General features: G+C 39.1%; 1 protein-coding gene across 1 annotated transcript; it reads right to left on the bottom strand.

The window, feature by feature from the left end:
* Positions 1-913: 913 nt before the first annotated feature.
* Positions 914-20703, bottom strand: LOC118847137 (shugoshin 2-like). The gene is made up of 6 exons (XM_036755727.1): positions 20565-20703; positions 16495-16670; positions 14693-14770; positions 7333-7409; positions 3981-4129; positions 914-2703 (listed from the first exon to the last, which is right to left on the bottom strand). Exons 1-6 carry the CDS (start codon positions 20701-20703, stop codon positions 914-916), a joined length of 2409 nt encoding a protein of 802 aa, XP_036611622.1.
* Positions 20704-25159: the final 4456 nt, after the last annotated feature.

The raw sequence follows: 25159 nt of genomic DNA on the forward strand, positions 1-25159 counted from the left end.
GGGGGTTGAGGTACAGGACACTCATCCATGAGTAAAGGCTGCTTGGAGCCCCAAACCCTGTCCATCCATCAATTTTCTTGTGCTAGTTTTCAATTTCCTTACTCCACATCCCAAAACTTCATTACCTATCTTCTCTCCTCCTTTGCTCCCATATCAGAAGAAAGGGGGCCCATCTCTCTGGCACAGCTAATTCCTCTACTCATATCCTTAAACCCAGCTTCACCTCTTTGAGGGGTTTAACCATCCCCATTCCCTCCTCTTCAATCTCTTCCTCATAGAGAAAAGAATAGAAAGCTTCTTGGGAGACATCTATGCTTACAGAGTGGGAAGAAGAACCAATGACAGAGAAGAGCAATCAGATGGGTAGAAGGAGAACCAAGAGGTAGAATTGTCATGAAAATCAAGAAAAAGGGAGTGGTCAATAGTGCAGAAAGCTGCTACAAAGTCAAGGATTTTAAGGACTGAATATAGGTCCTTGGCAAAACCAAGTTCAGAGTAGCAAGTCCAGATGCCAGAAGGCAAGGAGTTTGCTAAGTGAATGGATGGTGTATCAGGGCAAAGCTCTAGCTGCAACCCAACTGGTAGGTCTTCAAATGTGATGCTTTGAGAAAAGATTGTCAATGAGGCTACGGGGTGGCAAAAAAAAAAAAAAAAGATTTGTCCAAGGCCACCCAGCCTCATTTCTTACCTTTCTTTGGAGTTTTTCTACTCAAGAGCTTCTAGGAAGAACTGCCATACTCCAGCTATCTTTTGAGCTAGTAGGGGAGTTCCTTCCTTTGGTGACTTGACAACCCTCTGGCCCAACAGAAGGGTTGTTAAAACTCTCATTTACCACATGGGGTTCCAGAATTTGGAAGGCTAGAGAAGAAGTCCTGACAGGCTGCTCTGGGGACAAGATCACATAGGAAGGTCCCTAAAACCCAGAACTACTTGGGACCAATTTTTTGGTGGCTTTCTGGGAGAAGTTTCTCTCTGTTTTAGGTAGGCTATTACGTACTTTATTCTGCATCACTTGGCCAACCTCTGTGGATTCATGTTCTCCTGAAACAATCCCAGAAACAACTTTCTTTCCAAAATCAGATTGTTCTTTGGCTGAAAGAACATTTTCAATCTTTTGCTTTGCTTTAGCTATCGATCGCGACATATTCCTAGTTGCATTGTCCTGAACAGTTGACGGTGTCTGTTTTTTATTCACATTGTTTTGGATGTCCTTTATACACTTACCAGAAGCATGGTACGTGTTGTTTAAGCCTGGTTCCACAGAACAGGAAGCGAGTATAGGAATTCTAGAGTTGCCTACATGGCTTTTCAGGCCTTGCTTCTTTCTGCTCGGTGAATCCCCCATACTGCTTTGTTTACTGTCTGAGTTAAAAGCTTCCATTTTACTCTTCAGTGAGCATGCCTTCCTCGGGAGGCTTTTATTCTGTTTTACTCGTCTTCCTTTAGTTTTGTGCCTAGGTATGTATTCTTGAGAATCATGCTCCAAGTTGCTTTCCAATGGAATCATGTTTTCCTCTCTGCAGTCACTGGCTTTAGTGTCACGAGTCCTCTTGCTTCTTTCCTGTTTCAAAGGCCTGTCGGTCATTTCCACACCAAGTGTTCTCACACAAGGTAAACCCTGGGGATCCTGACTATTTGGATTTGGGATCTGCTGGTCCATATTTATAACTATCTTTTCTGACTCTTTTCTATTTTTTTCTTTGTAGCCATTTACTTTGCTAGGAGTGTTGAGTAAATCAGTAGACATCTTGTTTCTTATCTGTTTTATTTCCTTATTTATCTCATTTGAGAACATTTTCTTGTCAGTAACCTTATTCTTTTGAGATAATTGTTTCACACCAGAACTCCCACACAAAGACTTACAAGTTGAATCACAGTTTGGGCTTTGGTTCTCCACCTCAATCTGTTTTTCCAAAACCGTTTTCCTTCTCTTTTCAGAGGGAGGAATTGCCATCTTTTCTTGGCCATTTGAACATACCTCACTCCACACATAGGTTTCCCTACATTTTCTAATTCTGTCACTTACTTGGTGCTGGTCCTCAGGAGGCCCGCTGCTTATGGGGGTTGGGTTTTCTCCCAAAGAGTCCATCTCCACTGGGCTCAGTGTTACAAGACCTTGGGATTGTTTTATGGTATTATTGTCTGAATTCTCAATAGGATGTATTCCAAATGTGTCTTGGACCTGCTGTTCTGTAAAAACACACTTCACAGATCTCAAAGGTGAGGCAACATCTTTGTCAGCACAACTGGTGATTCTGTTTTGTTCCTCTGTTGAGGTGGTAACTGATCTACTCTGCTCATTAGTACTGAAAGTCCTATTCTTTTTATCCATTATTTCCTGTTGTAGCTGCCCGGAATGAATGGCCTCCTCTAGTAGAGGGATATTGCTCTTGGAATCAGAGTGGGGATCAGAGATCCAGAAGAAGGTGGAAGCTTCTTGTCCATTCATTTCTCTCATAGGACTTCCTGAGCCAGTGGTCCACCGGGAAAAATGATTTGAGCACACATCTTTCTCAAAGTTCACAGCTACAGTCTGACAGTTTAGGTAAGGGGAAGAGGCCCATTTCCTCCTCTGAGTGACATGTGCCCCAAATGGTGACTTGTTTTCATAGCATGGTTCCCCAGTCTTGCCATCCTTCCTTACAGATAAAGCATCAGCCACTTCAGATTCCAAGATACTTATGGCATTCACCTGCTTATTTTCTATAAAAAGAAAAACAAAACGCATTTCATTTACCGAAGTAATTAACTGGCAGAAGAGAAATGTATCTTCTCCTTTCTCACAGAGCAGAAGCCTTTAATATGTTGAACATAAATGTATTTTACTTTGGGGGGAGAAGGGGCTAGATCTTTGATGTCACAAGTATAGAGAACTCCCCCGTTGACGAATTTTCTGTGACTAGAGCAGTAACTTGCCTGTACCTCAAAGTTCTAGATCAAGAATCAGAGGGCCTGGGTCCAAATCCTACCTCTGCATCTTATTAGCTGCATTTTTGTTGTTGTTGTTTGGTCATTTTTCAATCATGTCTGACTCTTTGTGACTCTATTTGAGGTTTTCCTGGCAAAGTGATTTGCCATTTCCTTCTGCATTTTACAGATGAGGAAACTGAGGCAGAGTTAAGTGACTTGACCAAAGACACACAGCTAGTAGGTGTCTGAGGCTGTATTTGAACTCAGGTCTTCCCGACTCCAGGTCCAGCATTCTATCCGCTATACCACCTAGCTGCCCTTATTACCTTCTAACCTTGAGTAAATCACTTAACCTCTTGAGACCTCAGTATCCTAATCTATAAAATGAGAGGATTGACCTAGACAGTGTCTGAGTTTCCTTCCCATTCTAGATCTCAGTTTCCTCATTTACATAATGAAGGAGTTGGATGGGATGGCCTCTGAGGTTACTTCTAGCTTTGAATCAAAGGTCTGATGTCCCAGGGTCAAGACTTGAACATACAACTTCCTGACTTCAAGGCTGGTCCCACTATCTGCTCCATGACCATTATTTTAACAATAGGAATGACTCACCTCTGCAGTACATGTGGCAATAAGATCCTTTACTACAAACAGACTGAATTGTACCCTCCTCATGCTGGGGCTAGTTCAGAGTTGAACTGGCCATTGGGAGTGTAGAGATTTGGTTCTCTTCAACCCACTAATTCCTTCTAGTTGTCCTTTCCTTATCCAGCTCAAATGGAGGTCTCCCAAGAACCCATTTCTCAGATAGACCATCTTCTAGACTCTGTTCCATGTGTCAAATACATATGATGTATTTAAAATTTTTGGAAATGAATCAGCATAGGATCATGGGTTCATGAGTTTAGAGCTGTTAATAATGATTGCCTGTTCTTATATATTTTGGGCGTATGTATATTATACCCTAGGTTATCGTAAGCATGTTAAGGGAAGAGAAGTGAAAGAACAAAGGAAATAAATAATGTATTGGAGTTCAACAAAGGTGCTTTGTTTTTTTCAATTCACTCAACCTCTATCAGAATTTGAAGATTCTTCCAACCCCAGATGATATGTTTGGGGGCTTTTTGTCTGTTGAAGGAAGAGATCTTTGAGGATAACACCTAGTTGTTTCCCATTCTCCACATCAACAGTTGGATCCTTCAGTGGTGATTTGGTTGGCCTGAAATGAGAAAAAGAAATTTTAGCAGATAGACAGGATCATAATTTTTTCTTTTTTTAAAAACTTTATTTTTTTTTGTTTACACCATAGTTCCAAATTTTCTTTCCCTTCCTGCCCTTCCCAAGATGGCATGCAATTTGATATAGGCTCTACATATACATTGACATTAAACATATTTTCACATCAGTCATGTTGCAAAGAAGAATTATAACGAATAGAATGAACCACAAGAAAGGAACAAAACAAAACAAAACAAAAGAGAGAGAGAACAAATAGTATGCTTCGATCTGCATTCAGACTCCATAATTCTTTTTCTGGATATGGATAGCACTTTCCATCATGAGTCTTTTGGAGTTGTCTTAGAACCTTGCATTACTGAGAATAGCTAAGTCTATCAAAGTTAGTCATCACACAATGTGGCTTTAACTGTGTACAATGTTCTCCTGCTTCTGCTCCCTTCACTCAGCATCAGTTCATATAAGTCTTTCCAGGTTTTTCTGAGGTCTGCCTACTCATCATTTCTTATAGCACAATAATATTCCATGACATTCATATACCACAACTTGTTCAGCCATTCCCCAATTGATGGGCATCCTCTCAATTTCCAGTTCTTTGTCACCACAAAAAGAGCTGCTATAAATATTTTTGTAAATGTGGGTTCTTTTCCCATTTGTATGACAGGATCATAATTTTAAATGTGACTAACACCATTCTGCAATGGTTGTGGAAGTGGGCAGAGAAATAAATACCTAACTTGATTTCTCTATCACTGCTGAATAGAAACCAAGCTTTGGAATAGGTCATTGACCGGAATTCAGCCAGCAATGGAACAAGACTATTCTAGATATACTGAGAGAACACAAAATCCAGAGCTCACAAACTACTGCCTTTTCAGTTCTCAGCATTTGAGGTTTTTTAAGTTACTATTTTAAAGCTAAATGGGGTAAACTATCCTATATTGCTTTGAATCTTAAGAAAACAGAGATTATTTACTTTAAAAAACACCTAGTAAATCATGACCCAAATTGTATCACAAGTAGGAGTGTGCTGGTAAATGTTTAACAACCAGTTCTCTGAAAAAAAAATATATTTATATACATACTGCATATGTTATACACACATATATATTCATATATAGCCACAACACACTTTTAAGTGCAGTTTGCACTAGTAATATTTTCTCCATTACTTTCTTAATTCAATCAACAAAACAATAAATCAAGTCCTGATCTGTGGTGTTTGCTGATTTCTGAGGTGTAAAAGATCTTGCCAAAAATTTAACTGGCTCTCACTAGCTGGTTTGAGCTGGTTCTAGCATACCCCTGAAAAGTAGACAAGGGTAAGTTGGACAACTTGATGTATAACATTTTCTGCTTGTATCCCTAATCACCAAATGGCAAAGTATGCAGCAGCCTTACTAATAAAAGAGTATCTCAGAGCCTTCTGGTTCTTCTAGTAACAGGTTGGGTTGGATAGGGTTGGAGAAAGGGATCCATAGCTGAATGATCCTAATCAGTAGCTAAGAAACTCTAAATTCTGCTGCAGAAGGTGGCAAACTATCACATCTAACACTTAAGTATGCATAGGCAAGGTGGGATCGAAAAGCAGCATAATATATGGTTTCTACACTTTAGAGGGTTGATAGTCACAACAGAAAGGTGAGATATGCACTTCAAAGTAGCATATGTTAAGGTCTAAGTGTACAATATAAACAAGTTATATGGAGATTAAGACAGAGAGATCATCATGGGCCAGAGAAATGAGCAAGGACATGGAATTTTAGCTAGGCCTTGGAGTAGAAAAAGACTTAGTGGGGCATCAAGGAGAGGAGTGCATTTCAGGCAAAAGTATGGTATCAACAAAGACTCTAGAGGGGAGGGGGTGGGGAAAGTATACAAAGGAAAATAAGTAGACCTATTTGGCTGGAATGCAAGGTTTATTTGGGAGAGTAGGTTGAGAAGTTAGGTAGGGACTAGGTTGTAGAAGTCTTGAATGGACTAAGTATTATAGGAAGCCATTGAAGGTTTCTGTGCACAAAGAAATGTTTTAGGAAAATTAATTTGACAGCAGTACATAGAAAAGGTTGAGGGGGCAGGGAGTGGGAACAGGAAGACAAGTTTTGCCATTGCAGTAGATGATGTCCATGGTGATAAGGGATAACGGCCAGATGATGATAGTGGATCTAGACAAGTGACAGAAGCAAGCTGTTAAGGAGGGAGCAATAACTTGCTGTGACTAAGGGGACACAGAAGCAGAAGGGAAAAGAGAAATTGATGATTGGTCTAAAGTTTGAATGTTGGTAAGTGGGATAATCATGATACCATCAACAAAAATAAGGAAGTCCAGAGAGGAAGCCAGGTTTGGAGAAAAGATGATGGAGGTGGTTTAGGCAGGTTGAATTTGTGGTAACAGTAGAGCATATAGAAGATGCCCAGCAAACAACTAGACAGGTGAAATGGAATCCACAGGGAGAGATCAGATCTGGATGGATTGATCTGGGAGTAATCTATGTAGATCTATAAAGACACCCCAAAGGTACAGAAAGCCTAGAATAAGTAGAATAGAGAGCTAGAGACTGAGTCTCAGGATATGTGCACATCTGGGTATAAAGGAGAGAAAAGCAGAGCCAGAGCAGACCGAAGAGGAATGGTCTATGAGGAAGGAAGAGAATTAGGACATGATGGAGAGAGCTAGCTACATCCAGAGAAAGAACTATGGAGTCTGAATGCAGATAGAGGCAAATTATTTGCTCTCCTTTTTCTCTTTTGTTTTTGTTTTGTTTTGGGGGGATTTGGGGAGGGTTTTCTTCTTTCTCATGATTCATGCCATTGGTCATAATTCTTCTTTACAACTTGACTATTGCGTAAATAAGTTTAATGCGAAGTTATATGTAGAATATATATTGGATTTCATGTTGACTTGGGATGGGGGGAAAGGGGAGAGAAGAAAATCTGGAACTCAAAATCATGTGGAACTGAGTGTTGTAAACTAAAATAAAAAATCTTAAAAAAAAAAAAGAAAAGGGAAAGAGGAGAGGGGAAAGAAAGACAAAACCCAAAGGTGGAGAGAAGAATAAAATGCTACAGAGAGACCAAAGTAAATGAAAATAGAGAAAAGGCCACTTAATATGAAGAGTGATGCTAACCTAAAAGTGTAAAGATTAGATCCCAAGAGGTGTAACAGACCTAACATTTCATACCTACCCATGTGGTGAGCTGGTCCTGTGCTTGTCTGCATTATCTTCAGTGAACAAATTTTCCATACTGATATCTTCTGAAATCTATAAAAAGGAACAGGAGTCAACTTAAATAAAGAAAATAAAAACCCAGCTAATACAATGATAAGAAAAGGAGGTTGGGGATCAGCAGAACACTCTCCTAAGTTAAGATTCTCATTTAAGTTACAAACTCCAGCTACTGATCACAATGGGTTATTTACACTGTATAGCAATGGTCTGGAAAAGAAGACTGGGAAGGAAGTAGTTATAAGGACATACTAGAACTATTTATTATTTTTATATATTATTATTTTTGTATTGTTTTATATATTATATAATATATAACCATATTATATAAATATTATATAATATAAAATATCATACACACATAACATATATACGTATAACATATTTATATATTATTATTATCTATTAATCTATTTGCTAATATAGTTAGATTTTATGAAATATATGTCAAAGCTAATGAAATAAAGTATTTATCATATATAAAATGGCCTGTCTTCACAGAATCATCAAATTGTTAGAAAGAAATAGATGTCTAGTCCAATCCATAGCAGAATAGGGATCATTGACAAATGTTCATCTAGGCTTTATTTGAAGAATTCATCTAAAAGGGACCCCACTACCTCCTAGGGCAAACAATTATACTTTTGGATAGTTCTAAGTGTAGGAAGTTTTTCCTTGTATTGAATATTAATTTTCTTCATCGTAGCTTCCACTCATTGCTTCTTGTTCCACTTTCTGGGGCCAAACAGAACAAGTCCACAAGCTCTTTAAATACTTAAAAACAAGGGGCACCTAGGTGGTACAGTGAGTACAGCATCAGCCCTGGTGTCAGGAGGACCTGAGTTCAAATCCTGCCTCAGACACTTGACACATGTACTAGCTGTGTGACCTTGGGCAAGTCACTTAACCCTAATTGTCCTGCCAAAAAATAAAATTAAAAAAACTAACGGCATTAGTTAAAATGCAAAAATACTATGTTTTGGGGCAGCTAGGTGGCTCAGTGAGTACAGCATCAGCCCTGGAGTCAGGAGGACCTGAGTTCAAATCCTGCCTCAGACACTTGACACATGTACTAACTGTGTGACCTTGGGCAAGTCCCTTAACCCCAATTGCCCTGCCAAAACGACAACAACAAAAAACTCAACAAAAAAAAAGATAAAAAAATTAAATACTTGAAAACAGCAATCTCACAGAACCTCCAAGTCTTTTCTTCTCCAGCCTAAACATTCCTAGCTTCTTCAATAGATTCCATGGAAGGAACTCAAGACTTTTTTTTTTAATAAAGAATATCATTTAATTCTTCTCTCTCCTCCATCTCCTCCTCCTCTTCCCCCTGTCCTCTTTCCCTTTTCTTTTTTTTAATTAAGATTTTTTATTTTTAGTTTACAACACTCAGTTCTGCATGATTTTGAGTTCCAGATTTTCTTCTCCCCCCCTCCCCCTCCCCAAGATGGCATGGAATCCAATATATCTTCTACATATAATTTCACATTAAACTTATTTACACAATAGTCAAGTTGTAAAGAATTATGACCAATGGCATGAATCATGAGAAAGAAGAAACCCCCCCCCCCAAAAATTCCCCCAAAACAAAACAAAAACAGAAGAGAAAAAAAAAGAGAGCAAATAATTTGCCTCAATCTGCATTCAGACTCCATAAGTTCTTTCTCTGGATGTAGATAGCTCTCTCCATCATGAGTCCTTTGGAGTTGTCTTTGAATCTTGTATTCTGAGAAGAGCAAAGTCTATCAAGGTTAGTCATCACAGAATCAATATTATCTGTGGTTGTGTATAATGTTCTCCTAGTTCTGCTCCGCTTACTCAGCATTATATCATGTAGGTTTTTCCAGGTTATTATGAAGTCCGTATCTTCCCCATTTCTTATAGCACAATAGTATTCCGTTACATTCATATACCATGACTTGTTCAGCCATACCCCAATTGATGGGCATCCCCTTGATTTCCAATTATTTGCTACTACAAAAAGAGCCGCTATAAATATTTTTGTACATACAGGTCCTTTTCCCACTTGTGTGATCTCATTGGGATCCAGCCCTAAAAGTGGTATTGCTGGGTCAAAGAGTATGAACATTTTTGTAGCCCTTTGGGCATAGTTCCAAATTGCTCCCCAGAATGGAGGAACTCAAGACTCTTGATCATCCAGGTTGTTCTTCTCAAGATGCTCTCAAGCTTAGCAAAGTTCTTCTGAAAGCTTGATCCCTAGAAATGAACACATATTCCAAATGTGTGGACTGATGGAGCAGAATACAGTGAAGGTATCACTTTCTTATTGCTGGAGGGCATGCCTCTCTTCTTGCGACCTGAGATTCCATTAGCTTTCTTCAATGATTAGATGCAACAAGCATTATGAAAATTGTTTCTTTTTGCATCTTCAGAATTTCATTCTTGAGATTTTTCCATTCTTCCTGGGCTACCTTTCCCTATGAAATTTTAATCAGTGGAATCCTACCCATCCTTTCTCTGAATATTTGAAATCTGCACTCTCCAAATCTATAATTTAAACTGTAGTCCAGAAATCCAAATCCCATTCTCTGACATGTTTTTTCTTTCTCTTTTTCAATATATACTTATTTTTAGTTTTAAAAATTCACTTTTATAAGATTTTGAGTTCCAAAATTTTTCTCCTTCCCTCCCTCCTCTCTCCCCTCCCCAAAATAGCACACAATATGCCAACTCATCTTCTTAACCAAATGTTCACCTCCCAAATCTGCTTTTCTCTTCTGTATTCCTTTTCTTCAGTGGGCAATGGGCATGAAAATATCACCCGTGTTCCCTAAGTCTTTAGCTTCTTGCTCAAAATTCCATAATCTTTGGCAATGCTATGTTTATTGTGCATGTTAATAAAGAGATGTTCTGTTTTAAAGTTTTGGTCTCTAAATGGTATATTTATCTTTAAACTTAGGGTTTCTGAAATAAACCATATTGATCTTTCGAATTCATGTAAATTTTAGAAAAGATAATATCTATCAATTTCAATTCCACCTTCCCCACTGCATTGCCCATCTGAACCCACATATTCTTTAGAATCCCTAGGTATTTAAAACAGCGTCTCTCATGGAAAAATGAGGATAGCATCAAGGGTTCTAGCGGTAGGGAAAGGAAGGTAGAGTAAAGAAATATCAACACTTTGTACATATGGATCAATTATAAAATAGAGACTGCCTCATAACTAATCAGTTCCTAGAGAGGTCTCAGGAATTTTCATGGGAACTTTCTTAGATAAATGAATACTTTTTTTTGTTTTGTTTTGTTTCTTCTTTCTCATGGTTCATTCCATTGGTTATAGGTCTTCTTAACAACTTGACTATTGTGAAAATAAGTTTAATGTGAAGATATATGTAGAACCTATATCAAATTGCACGCTGTCTTGTGGGGGAGGGAGGAGGAGAGGGAGGGGAAGAAAATTTGGAGCTCAAAAATTTGTGGAACTTAGTGTTGTAAACCAAAAACAAAAAATAAATTAAAAAAAAGATAAATGAATACTTTCACAAAACTTTATTTTCTTTTTCTACTTTAGTAGAAATATTTTCCCTGGGGATCAGGGGAATGCAGAAGAGTCTGATATAAAAGATAAAGTACTGGGCTTTAAGTCAGGAAGATTTAGGTTCAAATCCTACCTCTGGCATTTTGACAACTGGACATTCATGAAATATTTACTATGTGCCAGGAATATGAAGACAAAAAAAAAAAAAGAAAGGAAGGAAGAAAAGAAGAAAGAAAAAGTCTCTGCTCCCAAGAAGCTTACACTCTATTTATAGCAGACAATTTGCAAGTACTGCATAAAGACAGCACCTGATTATTAAACTGTTGCTTAATTGAGCAAAAGTAGGAAAAATTTAACATAAATTTATGAGTTAAAAATAATAAAAATATAGTGTCTTAACCAATGTCTTTTTCATATTCATACTAATCAATATGATATGTGTAATGAATATACTAATAATTTAGTTTTCTCAAGAGCTGCTTCTCTGGCTCAGGAGTCAGAGCTCACAATGCAGCTTAAACTGATTACTCAAAACTGACAATGCTCACAATCACTGGACCTTAAGTGAAGCTAATCAAAGATTGTAGAACCTGTTCCCATCACAGGACTCTGGTTCTATAGTCTAGGAGAGGTGGTCACAACCCCGAAAGCCTTGACTCTAGAAGTGCTGTATTGTGGGACTTATGGGTTTCTTGTGGGAAACCACCAAATGATTGTTTGTAATCAACCTTCCCCACTCCTTCTGCACTTGTGATTTAAGTATATAACCTGTGCTTTTACTTCAGCTAGGAGAACATTCCTCACTCTGAAACTGATTAAACTACTTGACTACTGGCATTCGTATCTCCAGGCCTACTCTGAGCATTCTTAGGTTGGATACTGGCTCAGGACGAATCCTGTTAACAGACTCATTCTTCTTAGCTAGAAGTTGGAAAGCATTGAGCTTCTGAAGGGAAAACCAATTTTAGGGAAAAACTCTGCAGGCCCACTTATCAGCTGTGCAACCCTAAGTTGAGTATGAGCTTCTCCAAGCATCATGCAACTCCCTAAGACTTGCTTATTGTCCAATTGGGGTTCCAACTCCGTTTTGGAAGAGTTCTCCCTCTTCAAAGATTTCCAGCTGAGGTCAATCACAACCAAATCCATTGTCAATTTTGTTGTTTCAATCTTCACATCTCTTATAAATGTCCCCTTCTCTCTGCTTATAGTCATAACCCTATAGATCAGATTCTCATCATGTCTCACCTGGATTATTGAAATAGTCTTCATAAGCATTTAAGTGGTCTTCTAAATGGTTTAATTCAGTGGTTCTCTAATATCTCCAGGATCAAAAAAAAATATCTGTTTGGCATTTAAAGCTCTTTGTAATCTGGCCCCTTCCTACCTTTCTAGTATTCATATACCTTGCTCCCTTCCATCCACTCTAAAGTGCAGTCACACTGGCCTATTCATAGTTCCACCAATATGACTTTCCATCTCCTACCTCCAATCCTTTGCACTGGCTGTCCCCCATAAGTAGACTGCTTTGCCCTCTCACTTCAACCTTTTCTAGTTCTCCTGGATTCCTTCGAGGCTCAACCCAAAGCCCATCTTCTGAAAGGGTTTGTCCAAGTCTTTCCCCTTCTCCTCTGTCCCTTAAAGGCCTTGCCTTTTCAGATTGCCTTCTATACATTTTGTATCTACCTTGAGGGCAGATTTTTTGGCTTTCTTACCATCCTCAGAGCTTAGCACAGTTCTTTGAAACTATTAAGTACTTAATAAAAGGTTATTGATTGACAGAGATCCTTAGTGAATTCTAAAAGCAGCAAGAATACTATGATATGACCTATTTTGTCTGTCACACCTGAGCCAGATGGCCAACAGAAACTGAGGGTCACTTTCTAGATTGTAAGCCTGGTTCACGAAAGGATAAGGCATTTTGAGCAAAACAATATGGTATCTCCTAGGCTGGGCTAATCATTGGAGGTCTTGGCAGAAGGGCAAGGGTAAAGGGTCATAATCCTTAGTGGGAGGAGCTGAGGGAAAGACCACACATCAAGCACTAGAGCTTGTGTCAATACTTTCAGTCTCTAAGGCGTCATTACTAAGGCTTGTGCTCCTAAACTGGAAAAATTTAACCCTATCCACACGGCCCCACCTGCTCAGCCCCACCCTGCCTCCCATTCCACCAGAAGGGCCCTTACTAGTCTTGAATCAAGCAGTCTCTGGTGGCCCTTTCAAACACTGACACCTCTTCCTAATGGACCTGGGATTTCATGGGGGATCTTACTGCCTTAGGGTGTTAGATCCCCAAGCTCTTGGCCTCCATCCTATTTCTGTCACCCTCTAAAGCAGAGCTTGTAACCTAGGGTCCAGGGACTTATTTTAAAATAATTTTAATAGCTACACTTCAATATAATTGATTTCCTTTGTGATTCTATGTTTTATTTATGTCTTCAAAAATATTATTCTGAGAAGGGGTCTGTTGGCTTCACCAAGACTGATTGCCAAAAGGGTGCATAACAAACAAAAAGGTTAAGAAGCCCTGGTCTAAAGGTTGGGCAAGCCCCCAGTTATATAGCAATTCAATTCAATAGACATTCTTTAAGTCCTTACAGTGCATAAAGTACCATGTTGTTGTGGTTCAGTTGTTTCAACTGTGTCTGACTCTTCGTGTGATCCCATTTGAGGTTTTCTTGGCAAAGATACTAGAGTGGTTGTTTGCATTTCCTTCTCCAGCTCGTTTTACAGATAAGAAAATCGAGGCAAACAAAGTTAAGTGTCACACTGCTAGTTAAGTGTCTAATTTGAACACTCAGGTCTTCCTGACTCTATCCACTGCACCACCTAGCTGTCCTTAAGGTACCACGTTGGATGCTAGGAATACAAAGACACAGAATGACCTGTTCTCTTCTCAACAAACTTACAATCTAACCAGGGTGAGGGCAGGATGATAGATATTCAAATGCCTAGGATACAAAAGACAGTGAGATAAGTAGGAATGAAAGGTCCAGAAATTTCAGGAAAGAGAGATGGCTTCAAGTAGAGGATTTGGAGTCAGAGGACCTAGGATTGAACTGCCAATCTTTTGTATCACTTTAGGCAAGTCACAACCTCTCTGGGGCTCAGATCCTCATCCATAAAATGAAGGGATTGAGTTGGATAGCTTTTAAGGTCCTGTCTGATTCTAAAGTTATGGCCCTATGAATCAGGGAAGGTTTCATGGAGGAGAGAACTGAGTTGGGCCTTGAAAAAAAAAAAGGGAGAGGAGAGCCTTCAAAGAAAGGAGCTGGTCAGGTAGAAGAAGAGGGTCCATGTCAGGTGTGGGGATATTATAATCAAAAGCACTGAGACAAGAGAGGGCAGGATGAGAATGGGCAAGGATAATACATATGGAATGGATTTTCTATGTTGTAGTAGAGAGATTTCTTGTATCCTCTGAAGAAAGAGACTTGATCTGGCCCACAGTACAATCTAATGTCCCATATAGCAGAACACCATACACTAGAGCAGGGGTGGGGAACCTTGTGGCCTTAACTCAAGGGTTCTGTAAAATTTGGATTCAGTCAAAAGGCCACACTTAAAGATCTAGAAGGCTACATGTGGGTTTGTTCTGTAAAATTTGGATTCAGTCAAAAGGCCACACTTAAAGATCTAGAAGGCTACATGTTCTGTAAAATTTGGATTCAGTCAAAAGACTGCTCTTAAGGATCTAGAAGGCCACACGTGGCCTGAAGGCTGCAAGTTCCCCATCCCAGCCCTAGAGTATACTACATACAAATAATGGACTTCCAAGCGCAGTTCCCCAGGTGTTTCTCAGACAACAGGCACTTACTGTAAAGGGATCACTCTCTCTAATTGCACACAGGAGTTTAGCACTTATATAAGCTTCCGATTCTCTGAGGACCTTATTCTGCATAAAAGAAAAAAAAGGGATTAATCCCACTGAAAAACAATGGTGATAAATTTTTTTAATATAAACTACAAGTATACAGTAGATGCTACATGGCTTATCAGGAAAGCTGAGTTAAAAAGGGGACCAGGTCAAGATAGCAACTGCCATAAGTTCAGACCTTACAGACCAGAGCCATTAATCCTTATGTAGCAAGGGTCTTCTTTCCCCTCACCCCCTATGGAGCATGCTCAGTGCCATTCCTGGAGACCACATAGAAGCCTAGAGGGTTCAGTTTCCAGCCATGTATGACTCATCTCTGAAGGGCTTAAAATAGCAGATGACAAAGAGTTTCCCTGCCTGGCTGCTGAGTCAGAAGAGGTGATGCCCTTACAGATGACCATATCCTTCTATGAGATTCTAAAATTGATCCAGGATTGGAATAAATTACTTAAATTTACGACAAGCTCTGTGTTTTCTCTCGGTTCTCTGACTCCAAAGACAAGGCTCATGCCTCTATCCCCACAACACTTGGTATACAATGGCTACTCAGTGAACTAGCTGGGAAATAGCTATACTTTGTATAGTTCTCAACATGTTGTACCCAAAAAAATCTTTCTAGATAGTTTTATTTATTTGCCACATGAATTCTTCTGATGACTTTAACCAAAAGAAGAAATAAAGCCACAGCATGAGTGTTCCCAACCACATAATCAAGATCAAGGTTTTAAACCTTAAGTTGCCATATGGATATGAAGGCATTGAATGCATGAATAGAATCAGAAGTTTCATGTAGACTTGGGATTTCATTGGTGTAGGGAACTCCTCCTCTGTAGGACAAACTGGTAACCCCTCTGTAATTTTTAGTCTTCTGGGGTTTGGGGGGAGGGAAGAGAGGAGCAAGGAGGTTGGCCACTTTTGCAAACTCTGCTACTGGGGAGACGGAGGAGGCTGGTGGATTTTTTTTTGAACTGGGGAGTTCTGAGCTGTAGTCAGCTAAAGCACATTGGGTATCCACAGGTAGTCTGGCAGCAATGTGGGGAGTTCAGGGGCCACCAGGCTTCCTAAAGAAGAGTAAACTGGATCAGGTTGAAAAAGGAGTGGGTCAAAGACTCTGGGCCATCAGCACTGGGATCAGGGTTGTGAGTGGCTGCCATAGCCTACACCAGATGAGGAGACCGGGTCTCAAAATCACGCACACACACAGATACATACACATGCATATGTGTGTACATACACATATATGTGGGTATATGTGTATTTATGGTACACTTAGGTTTTTGTGTTGTATATAATGCATGTATTAACATGTGCATTTTTGTATATATATAAGTTTATACAGTGTTATGTTGCATGTTGTATAAGCACATATGCACTCATACGTAGATCTATATCTATGTGTTATATGTATATGTCAGTATGTGTATATACACACGTATATATGTGTCCGTATGTGTGTAAATACGTATGTGTGTATATATACACACATATATGTGTATTTCATATATATTCAAGAATATATGTATATTCTCGAAAAGATGACTAGGGCACTGAGGCATTGATTTATCGATAAGTAAAGACTTGAACCCAAGTCTTCCTGTTGCTAAGGCTGACACTCTATAGTCCTACTCTACTCCCTACTTATTATTTTCTAAATAAAAAAATTTGGATGCTCCAGTATTATGAATTGCTTAAGTTCCAGGAATCAAACAAAACATAAGGAGAAAGACTTCTCAATTTCCTACCGTATAATAGATGGTTCTCCGGAGCCTGGCGTTCTCAAACATCTCCTCCTCAATTTCTTTCATAAGAAGCTTCCTGTCTTCTATAAGACTCTGACTGAGAACCTTCTCAGAATTGAGGGCAAGGGCCAAGGCTTTGTTGGTTTGTTTCAAAGATACTTTAATGATAGAAGAGTTATCTGCAGATCAGGTGACAAACAAACACACACAGAAACAAAATGTTTTAGCAAAGAGATTTCTACTTTGAGAGCTTTCCTACTGTGCACCTATGGATAAAACATTAGGTACAGGTTAAGCCAGAATTGCCAGCAGTAGCTAAAATGCATGGTTTTCAGCATAAATTCATATTTCTGAACGCTGGAGGTTAAAGAATGTTCCCAAAGGTGTAGAGGAGACCAATTCCCAGTGCAGCCTTGTGCCCACATATTCACCACTCTTAGTCTTCTTTCTTAGCCCTCTGCCTCTTTTCTACTCAACTTCCATGTCAGCTTCTTGCCTGCCCACTCTTTTATTTTAATAGTACATATATCTCCCGGGCACAAAAGCAAAAAATGCTTTCTCTTGCTCAAGACCAGAATCATTTTTTTGGTTAAAGATTCCCATAGTCCTTAAATTATAAGTACTTTTCTAGACCAGGTTGCCTGTATCTACCTTTTAAAAATACTGTTTTCAAAATCTAGCATTATATCTAGGGAACCCTATAATCATTCAGTCTAATTCAGGACTCAGAATGGGTAGTCTGATTGACACTAAGCTCTGTGAAGTATGAGCAGAATTGGCTTCATAACTTTCATTTAGACCCACTAAAAAAAAAAAAAGTACAAAAAACTCCTTGCCTCTACCTTCTTTCTGGACTCCTTCAAGAATCAGCTCAAATCCCACCTTCACCAAGAGATCTTTCTCAGTCTCCTCCATTACTAGTACCTTCTCTCTGAAATTATCTCCTATTTGCCCTGGATACATCTGTAGGTATGTAGATGTTTTCATGTTGTCTCCCTCATTAGAATGGTAGCTTCTTGAGGGTAGAGACCCCATTTTGCCTTTTGTTGTATACCCGGGTCTTACTTAGTACACAGTGCCTAGAACATCACAAGTGCTTAATAAATGTTTGTTGACTAACATTGTAGAATCATGAAGAAAAAAAGAGACAGAGAGAAAGGGGGGAAAACAAATCTCTTATTTAAATTCCTTGAACTTCTCTGGAGACCATTTTATGCATCGCTATTTTATATTGGAGAAGCAGCATGGCAAGGGGGAGAGGCAGGAAGATCTAGGTGCCACTCTTGCCTCTGACACACAGTAGCTGTGACCATGGGAGGAAAGTCATTGGACTTTTCAGGGTCTCAGGTAATTCTTTAAGACTCTAAGTTATGGACAAGTTGCTGATCCGGAGAGTGTTTCCATGCTGGGTGTTTCCCAAATAGATGCAATTAACAGGTCCAGAATCCCCTCCCCCCACCACACACACACACACACACACACACACACACACACTCTCAGTAAAATAGTGAGTTCATTCATTCTAAAGTCTTAGTCCATATAAAAGACCATGGGACTCACAGTAGAGTATTCGTCTGTTCTCTCTGAATAACTTTTTTCATACCACCAACTTTTAGGAACATAGCCCTAAATAATTTTTGGCTTGCTAGTTTAGGTGTAAAGACTAGGAGAAATTATAGAGGAGAGAGTGACGTACCAGAGAAGGTTAAATTCACTAGTGATAGTGCTTAATCAAGGCATAAAATTTCAAGAAGGAACAAAAACCACAACCATTTTAAAGTAAGTTGTTTTTATTCAGAAACATTTTCTCTGAATACCCAAAGAAATAATTATAAATAGTCTAAAGAGACTATTAACCTCAAAGATTAATCAACAAGAACAGACTTAATTTGTTTAATCAACTGCACGGATCATTTTCAAAAACAAATCACCTTAATGAAATCCTTCCTTTCTATACTCAGGGGATAGTCAGGTTTGGAAATACTGGTTTAAAAGGATAATTATTATTCTAAATGATTAGAGTGTGCCTTGCAAAGCAAGCTCTCTAGACAATCATTCCATTTCTTTCAGGACCCAGAGAGATTGCACAAACACGTATTCGTATGCCTAATGCAACCAACAGTGTACTTCCTGATCTCCTCAGGACGATGATGATAGCCACCATTTATATAGTGTTTTAAGGTTTGCAAAGCACTGCATAAATATTATCTCAATTTATCCTCACAGCAACCCTCAGAGGTAGGTGTTATTATTATCCCCATTACATAATAAGGAAACTGAGGCAGACAGAAGTGAAGTGATTTGTCCAAAGTCATGAAGTATCTAAGGTTGGCTTTAAACTCATGTCTTATGGAACCCAGCTCTAGTACTCTATCCATTGCACCATCTAGTTGCCTACAAGTTGTCTAGCTAGACACAGTGAAATAGAATCACACACTGTGGTGGGTGGCAGTAGATTTCCTGACTTCCATTTCAAAGTTCTGTTCATCCTCCTAGTACAACTTGTTTCCCCCACCAATGATCCAAATACACATTAACCAGCGGAGGATCATGAGATGCTAATCTGTCCTCTCTTATTGTCTTAGAAGAAATTCAACCCCTAGGATTTTTAGGGATTTATGCCTGCTTCGTTAAGCAGTTAGTCCAGCTTTGCCAAAAAGGTGGCTATATTCATGATGAAGATTATGGCAATTCATCTAAAGAAGTCTGAAGCAGGAATTTTATTTTACATCAGCTGCCCTACTTTATAAACCTCTTTACTGAAATTTTGAGCTTGTATTTTTCTTAAAATAAATACCTTGGAAAGCTCTATCTCCATTCTATCTGTTGTTGTTCGGTCTTTATTTTAGAAGAGGACTAGTGACAAAATGTCTTGACTCCTGTGTGAATTGGATCTAAGTGAGGCAGAGTTACACAAAGTCATCAACCTCACTCTCTCTTCCAGAGTCATCAAAGTCCAGTGGCAAGACAAAAGTCAGGATGACTGGCCATGGCCTGGGACGCAGTGGCAGTGGATAACCTTGGCATCTTCAATGTCTGACCCAGCTCTAAGCACTCCATAGCACCTGCTTCAGCTGCCTTCATGGCCATTGGAACAAATTGTTCTCATCTATCCATTCCACTGGGGAAAGTGTGACAGGTATGAGGCCTATCAGTTACCCTCAGCAGGTTTAGCCAGTCTACTGAGATGGTTTTACTGGGGTGTGGCTGCTACAGCTTCTTGGAGCCACAGGTGAGAATTGGGTGATAGGTGGATACCAGAGGTGGACGAGCTACCCTGAAAAGGGCTCATCAAGCCCCCACACCAAACGTGCTAGTCTTCTCTGAGCACCCCATACATTATCCCAGTTCAAGATATTTCTGGAGTTCTCCTAAAAGATAGTTTCAGGCCATATAAGAAAAAAGCCATCAACTTGGTTATTTTATTCAGTGTGTCTCATTTTTAATCCAAAGCAACATCACTCGGCTGGATCACCAACCTCACTGATCAGACTTAGTCCCAAATAACTTTGCTTTTTGTAGTTGAAATCCACCTGCAGAACATGAAGATTTGCTGCTATATAGGGTATTAATGAGAATGTATGATAGATTCAGAAGACAATTCCAAAAGATTAATTTTAAAGAAAAAAAAAACAAATTTGAGCAAAGGCAGCATTCTAAGTTGCCTCTGTGGAATGAGGACCCAATCCTAAAATCATGGATTTAATATTGGAACAGATCAATAAGCCCATTCCTTTCAGTTGAATGCATCGGTCCTAATGTATTTGAACTTTTAAAAAGTCACTTTATTTGGAGATAGTCAAATAAATTTTGAAAACCACCAAACTGTTATGTGAATGCAATATATTATTTTCTTTATAGGTATTTCACATATTAGAATTCCTTCTATCTTAAATGATAGAACAACATTGGTAGCTGTCAAGATTTATCAACTATACTATTTGAAGTTTTTGGCTGATTTTTTTATATCTTTTTTTTACATCAACTTCATTTCCCAATATATCCCTGCCCCCTCCCCCTTTCCCTTCCCTGCCCACAGAATAATAGCACTATTTAAATGAAGTGAAACTTACTTATTATTTTATTTTTTATTTTGGATGCGAGACAAGCATTCTGTTTTGCAGTCTTCAAAGATCCACGTCTTTTCTCCTTCATCTTCTCTCTGACTTCACGTAGCTTGGAGGAGGTGTCAGTAGCCACTTGGACATCCATGGTCCTTATTCCAGCAAAAACCAAAATGTTACTTTTAACTTTTACTTATAGATTATCAGGCAACTAACAAATCATTCAATTTCTATGTTATCGCTTGTTATTCTAGTCCAAATAATAACAATCAAGTCAGCTAAAGGATATTTGTTGCTCATTAGATATAAAGTCAACATGAATTATATCCTAGAAAATAAAGCTGCTAACTTTTCAATGGGCAAGCTAGGTCATGGCAGAAAGTGACAGGCATTGAGCCAAGACTCATATCTAAGGTCATTTAAAAACACCTTTCCAAATTAGAATTCCAAGCCTCCTCACTACAGCACAGGCAAGGTGCTATTCAAGTAGCAGCCAAAGAACCACATACCTCCTGTACTGCCATCCCCCACCCCCCACCTGTCATGCCCCATCTCCCTGTCCCTTGTTCTCAAATCAGCTGCCTCTGGAAAGGAATGCGCTGACCCCAATACATACCTCTCTACGATAGGACCACAGGAAGTCAGAATCACACACATAACAGAAGATTTGACTTGGAAATATACCCTTCCCTCTCCAATAATCCCTTTTATGATACTCCCAACAAGACGTCATCTAGCTTTTGCTTGAGAATCTCTAATAAAAGAATGTCTAAAGGTGCCCTACATCGCTTTGGGATAGCTTTAATTATTAAAAAGTTCTTTCCTTACCTCTAGTCTCATTTTTCCTCTCTTCAATTTCTTTTCTTTTTCTTTCTTTCTTTCTTTTTTTTTTTTGAGGCAATTGGGGTTAAGTGACTTGCCCAGGGCCACATACCTAGTAAGTATCAAGTGTCTGAAGCCAGATTTAAGCTCAGGTCCTCCTGACTCCATCCACTGTGCCACCTAGCTGCCCCACCTCTCTCCAGTTTCTACCCATTTATCCTAATTCTGCCCTCAGGACAAAAAGAACAGATCTTATCCACCTTCTAGATGCCAGCTCTTCCAATACTTGAAGACATCTATCATTTCTCCCCAAAACTTCTCTTCTGTAGCTTGAACATCCCCAGGTCCTTCGACTGATCCTCATGTTTCATAACCTTTAATTATACAAAGTTCCTTTCCTCCCCTTTTCTCCAGTGAAACAATGTTTTTCCCAAAATATGATGCCCTTGGAGTTATTTGAGGTGTACCAGCAGGTTGCTTCCCCCCCTCAAAAAAAAATCTCTTGACAGTTTTTCCTAGTACTTGAAATTCTGCTATTAGGGATTATTTGAGGCTGAAAAGGAGAGGTCTCCAATTAAAATACCCTCGAGACCTGGAGTCCCTTAAAATCTACCCTAAGCAGCTGACATCTAAACAGGAAATTGCGAAGCAGCCCTAGGGAAAGGATGTGGGATTATGGGAGAGAATGGAACTTTAATCAGTAACTTTGACAGATCAGCACACTGAAGTCTATGACTGACCAGGTGGTCAATTATCATTACACCATCACGCCTGCATATGTATATATAAACACACACACACAGACACAGAGTAGCAGCAAATGAAGGGACCTTCCTTGGTGTGCTATACAAGTGGTCTGGTACCTCTAGATACCGTTAATTTTTGCAAGGTAATGATGCCAATAGGAAAACAGAGATTATATCTGGGAAACTGCTCAGCACTTTCAGTGATCACAGACTGCATCCCTATTGCCAAAGACATTCCTTCAGCCACCAGTAGCCTCTCAGTAGTTCTGTATGGCTATAAATCAGGCAACACCCCATTCTCCAAATAATCAAAATCACAGGTGACACAAAGAACAATGAAGAATTATATGGTGACTCTAAGTATGTTAAAAGATATTGCCAGTGACGACTTGAGGGCAAGAAGTGGCCTCAAAGGCATGATCAAGGACATGTCAGACTATAAAAGGAAGTGGGCTGCTCACAGAGCAACAAAGAGAGAACAGATAGAACATTTCATTGGCATCCTTAAAACATTAAAAGACCTAAAGGAAGGCTTGTAACATATTAGGTAAAGTTCTTTGGTGATGATTCATAGAAGGTCAGAGACAGGAACCAGTTATTGTCTAAGATCACCAGATATCTCATACATATACACATAAATAGATGTTTGACCAACTGCTTTCCATTTAAAAAAAAAAACAACTTTTATTGGCCTTTGTTTTTACATCCCCTAAATTTCCCCTTGTATCTCTCCTTCCTTCCTCTCCCAGAGACCCAGCTCATATTAAAAGGAAAGAAATAAGTATTTATTATGTGGTAGGCACCGTCCTAGGTACCTTACAAATATTACTTCATTTGATTCTCACAGGAACCCTGGGAGGTAGGTGCTTTTACTATTATCATTAATATCACTATTTATAATTGAGAAAACTGAGGCAGATAGAAGTGACTTGTCCAGGGTCACACAACTAGTAAGAGTGTAAGGCTATATTTAAACTCAAGTCTTCCCGATTCCAGGCCCATTTACAAAATGTTTCATAACTATAGACCTCTCATCTCTGCAGAGGAGCTAAAGGCATTCTCTTCTCACATCTCTTCTTTGGGTCCATGCTTATTCTTTGTCATTTGCAACATTCACTTTTAATTGTTTTATGGTTATTTTTCTTTCCATTTACATTGGTGTTGACTGATTTTCAACTGTGTCAAGTCACATGATAAGCCTAGACATTGCCAAATAACCATTTGTAGGGCACAATCCCTTCCACTCATTTAGCCATACCAGCTCATATCAATGTCCCACATTCTCCAAAATCAGATAGATAGGGCAACTCCAGTCTTAAGGAACAATTTTGACTGTTTTCCTTGATGCAAGGGTTTCCTTAGCAACATTTTCCATGTGTGCCAAAGGCAGAACATAAGAGAATTTTTAAAGACACTCAGAGGAAATTTCAGGTATACCAGGTCCACAGCCATATATTCTTTTTGGAAATTTTTGTTGAAGCACTGAAGGAAGAAGAGAGCAGAAAACTGAATTCTGGGCATTTAGATTGGCAGCCACACTCCAGAACCTGAACAAGGCATCTATGACTCCTTTAGAAAATTCTACCATTACCCCATTTTTGAAAACTATATTCCCTAGGTATCACAATCTATTAGAGACCTTGGGCTTCCAACAGTTACACAGGCAAATGGGCAGTACAAGACATCTACAAACCATTACAGAATGAAATTGTGGGTTTTTCTAGTGTTAAAAATATGTACAGTTATTTTTTAAAAAAGTAAATTAAGGTATCCTAAAAGTCTTAGTGTGGTTTTAGGCTTTAAAAAGGCTTTGGGGGCGCTCTACATTAAGAAGGGCCTCTTGCTGTGCCCCATTGCACAATGCAGCCTGGGAAGCTGTCCAGGTTGCTGATTTCTAATCTTAGCTGTATTAGACTGGGTAAAAGTCAGGAGGGAGTTTCTTCCCTCATTTCTAAACATCAACTCCCAGAGTCAACTCCCCTATATTGTTAGTACTTTCAAGCTTCTTTGCCTTTTCCTCCACTTCTAAACCTACTGTGAGCAAAAAACCCCAAAAACAAACAAAAAATCTTTCTTCATAGCTCACTGTTGCAATACATCTTTTAACAGTCTTCCTGGGTATCCTGAAGGTACATCAATCAACAAACCTTTTAAGTTCCTACTGCTGCTGGAGATACCAATATAAAAGTCCCTGCCCTCAATTTATTCCCACATACCCTCTGCCTTGCAGACACTGAAAGAAATAAACTGACTTAAATCAAATGGGCCTTTCCCTTGACAATACAGTTAGCCCTTCCACATCACAGGGGTTAAAGGATCAGCACCCCTCAATCTGGAAAATCTGAGTCACGTTTTTTGGCCCTCCCTTCATATCAGAGAAGAAGTCTTAATTATTATGGCATTAAAAGATAAAATATCTTCATATTATACAATACTATATGTATATTTTATGCATTTCTGAGTTTCTAAACTTTTTCTGTCGTCTGCAGCTTCCACAAAACTCTCCCAAAATTCCCATTTAATTTCTTAGGGTGACCCGCAATATATTGATAGGGAAAGTTGCAATGTGGAAGGATAACTAGTATGTTTCCTCAGACAACTTTTCCCTGATCCAGTTTCTGGTCATAAGGTTGGTGGGAATCACAGATGTTTGAGAGAACATAAGTGAGAGGCCAAACAAACGATTTTTTTTTTAAGAACAAACACAGGAGGTATTGTGACACAATGGATAGAGAGCTAGCCTCAAAGGCACCTTAAAGGTGAGTCAAGTCTCACCTCTGACATAATATGTTGGCTGTGTGACTCCAGACCACTCACTTAACTTCTCAGTGCTGTAGGTGACTTTTTTTTTTCAGTAGGTGATTCTTGAAGACTACGGACTGGACTATATTGATAGGGGGAATTTCCTTACTTGGGTCTTCCCTCAACCAGTGAAATCCAGTCAGAGGAGTTTACATTTGGTCTACAGGGTATATGGAGCCATTGCTTTTCCTTGGTGCAAAGTTAATAATGCCAACAGTCGGACCACATTTTCCT

Source organism: Trichosurus vulpecula, chromosome 4, assembly GCF_011100635.1.
Source record: "Trichosurus vulpecula isolate mTriVul1 chromosome 4, mTriVul1.pri, whole genome shotgun sequence".
NCBI classification, from domain to species: Eukaryota; Metazoa; Chordata; class Mammalia; order Diprotodontia; family Phalangeridae; genus Trichosurus; species Trichosurus vulpecula.

Coding starts and splice junctions, on each gene's coding strand:
- LOC118847137 (XM_036755727.1), bottom strand. CDS start 20,703: ATGGATGTCCAAGTGGCTACTGACACCTCCTCCAAGCTACGTGAAGTC. Junction 7,410..14,692: donor GAGAGAGTGATCCCTTTACA/GTAAGTGCCTGT, acceptor TCCTTTTTATAG/ATTTCAGAAGATATCAGTAT. Junction 4,130..7,332: donor AGGACCAGCTCACCACATGG/GTAGGTATGAAA, acceptor TTCTCATTTCAG/GCCAACCAAATCACCACTGA.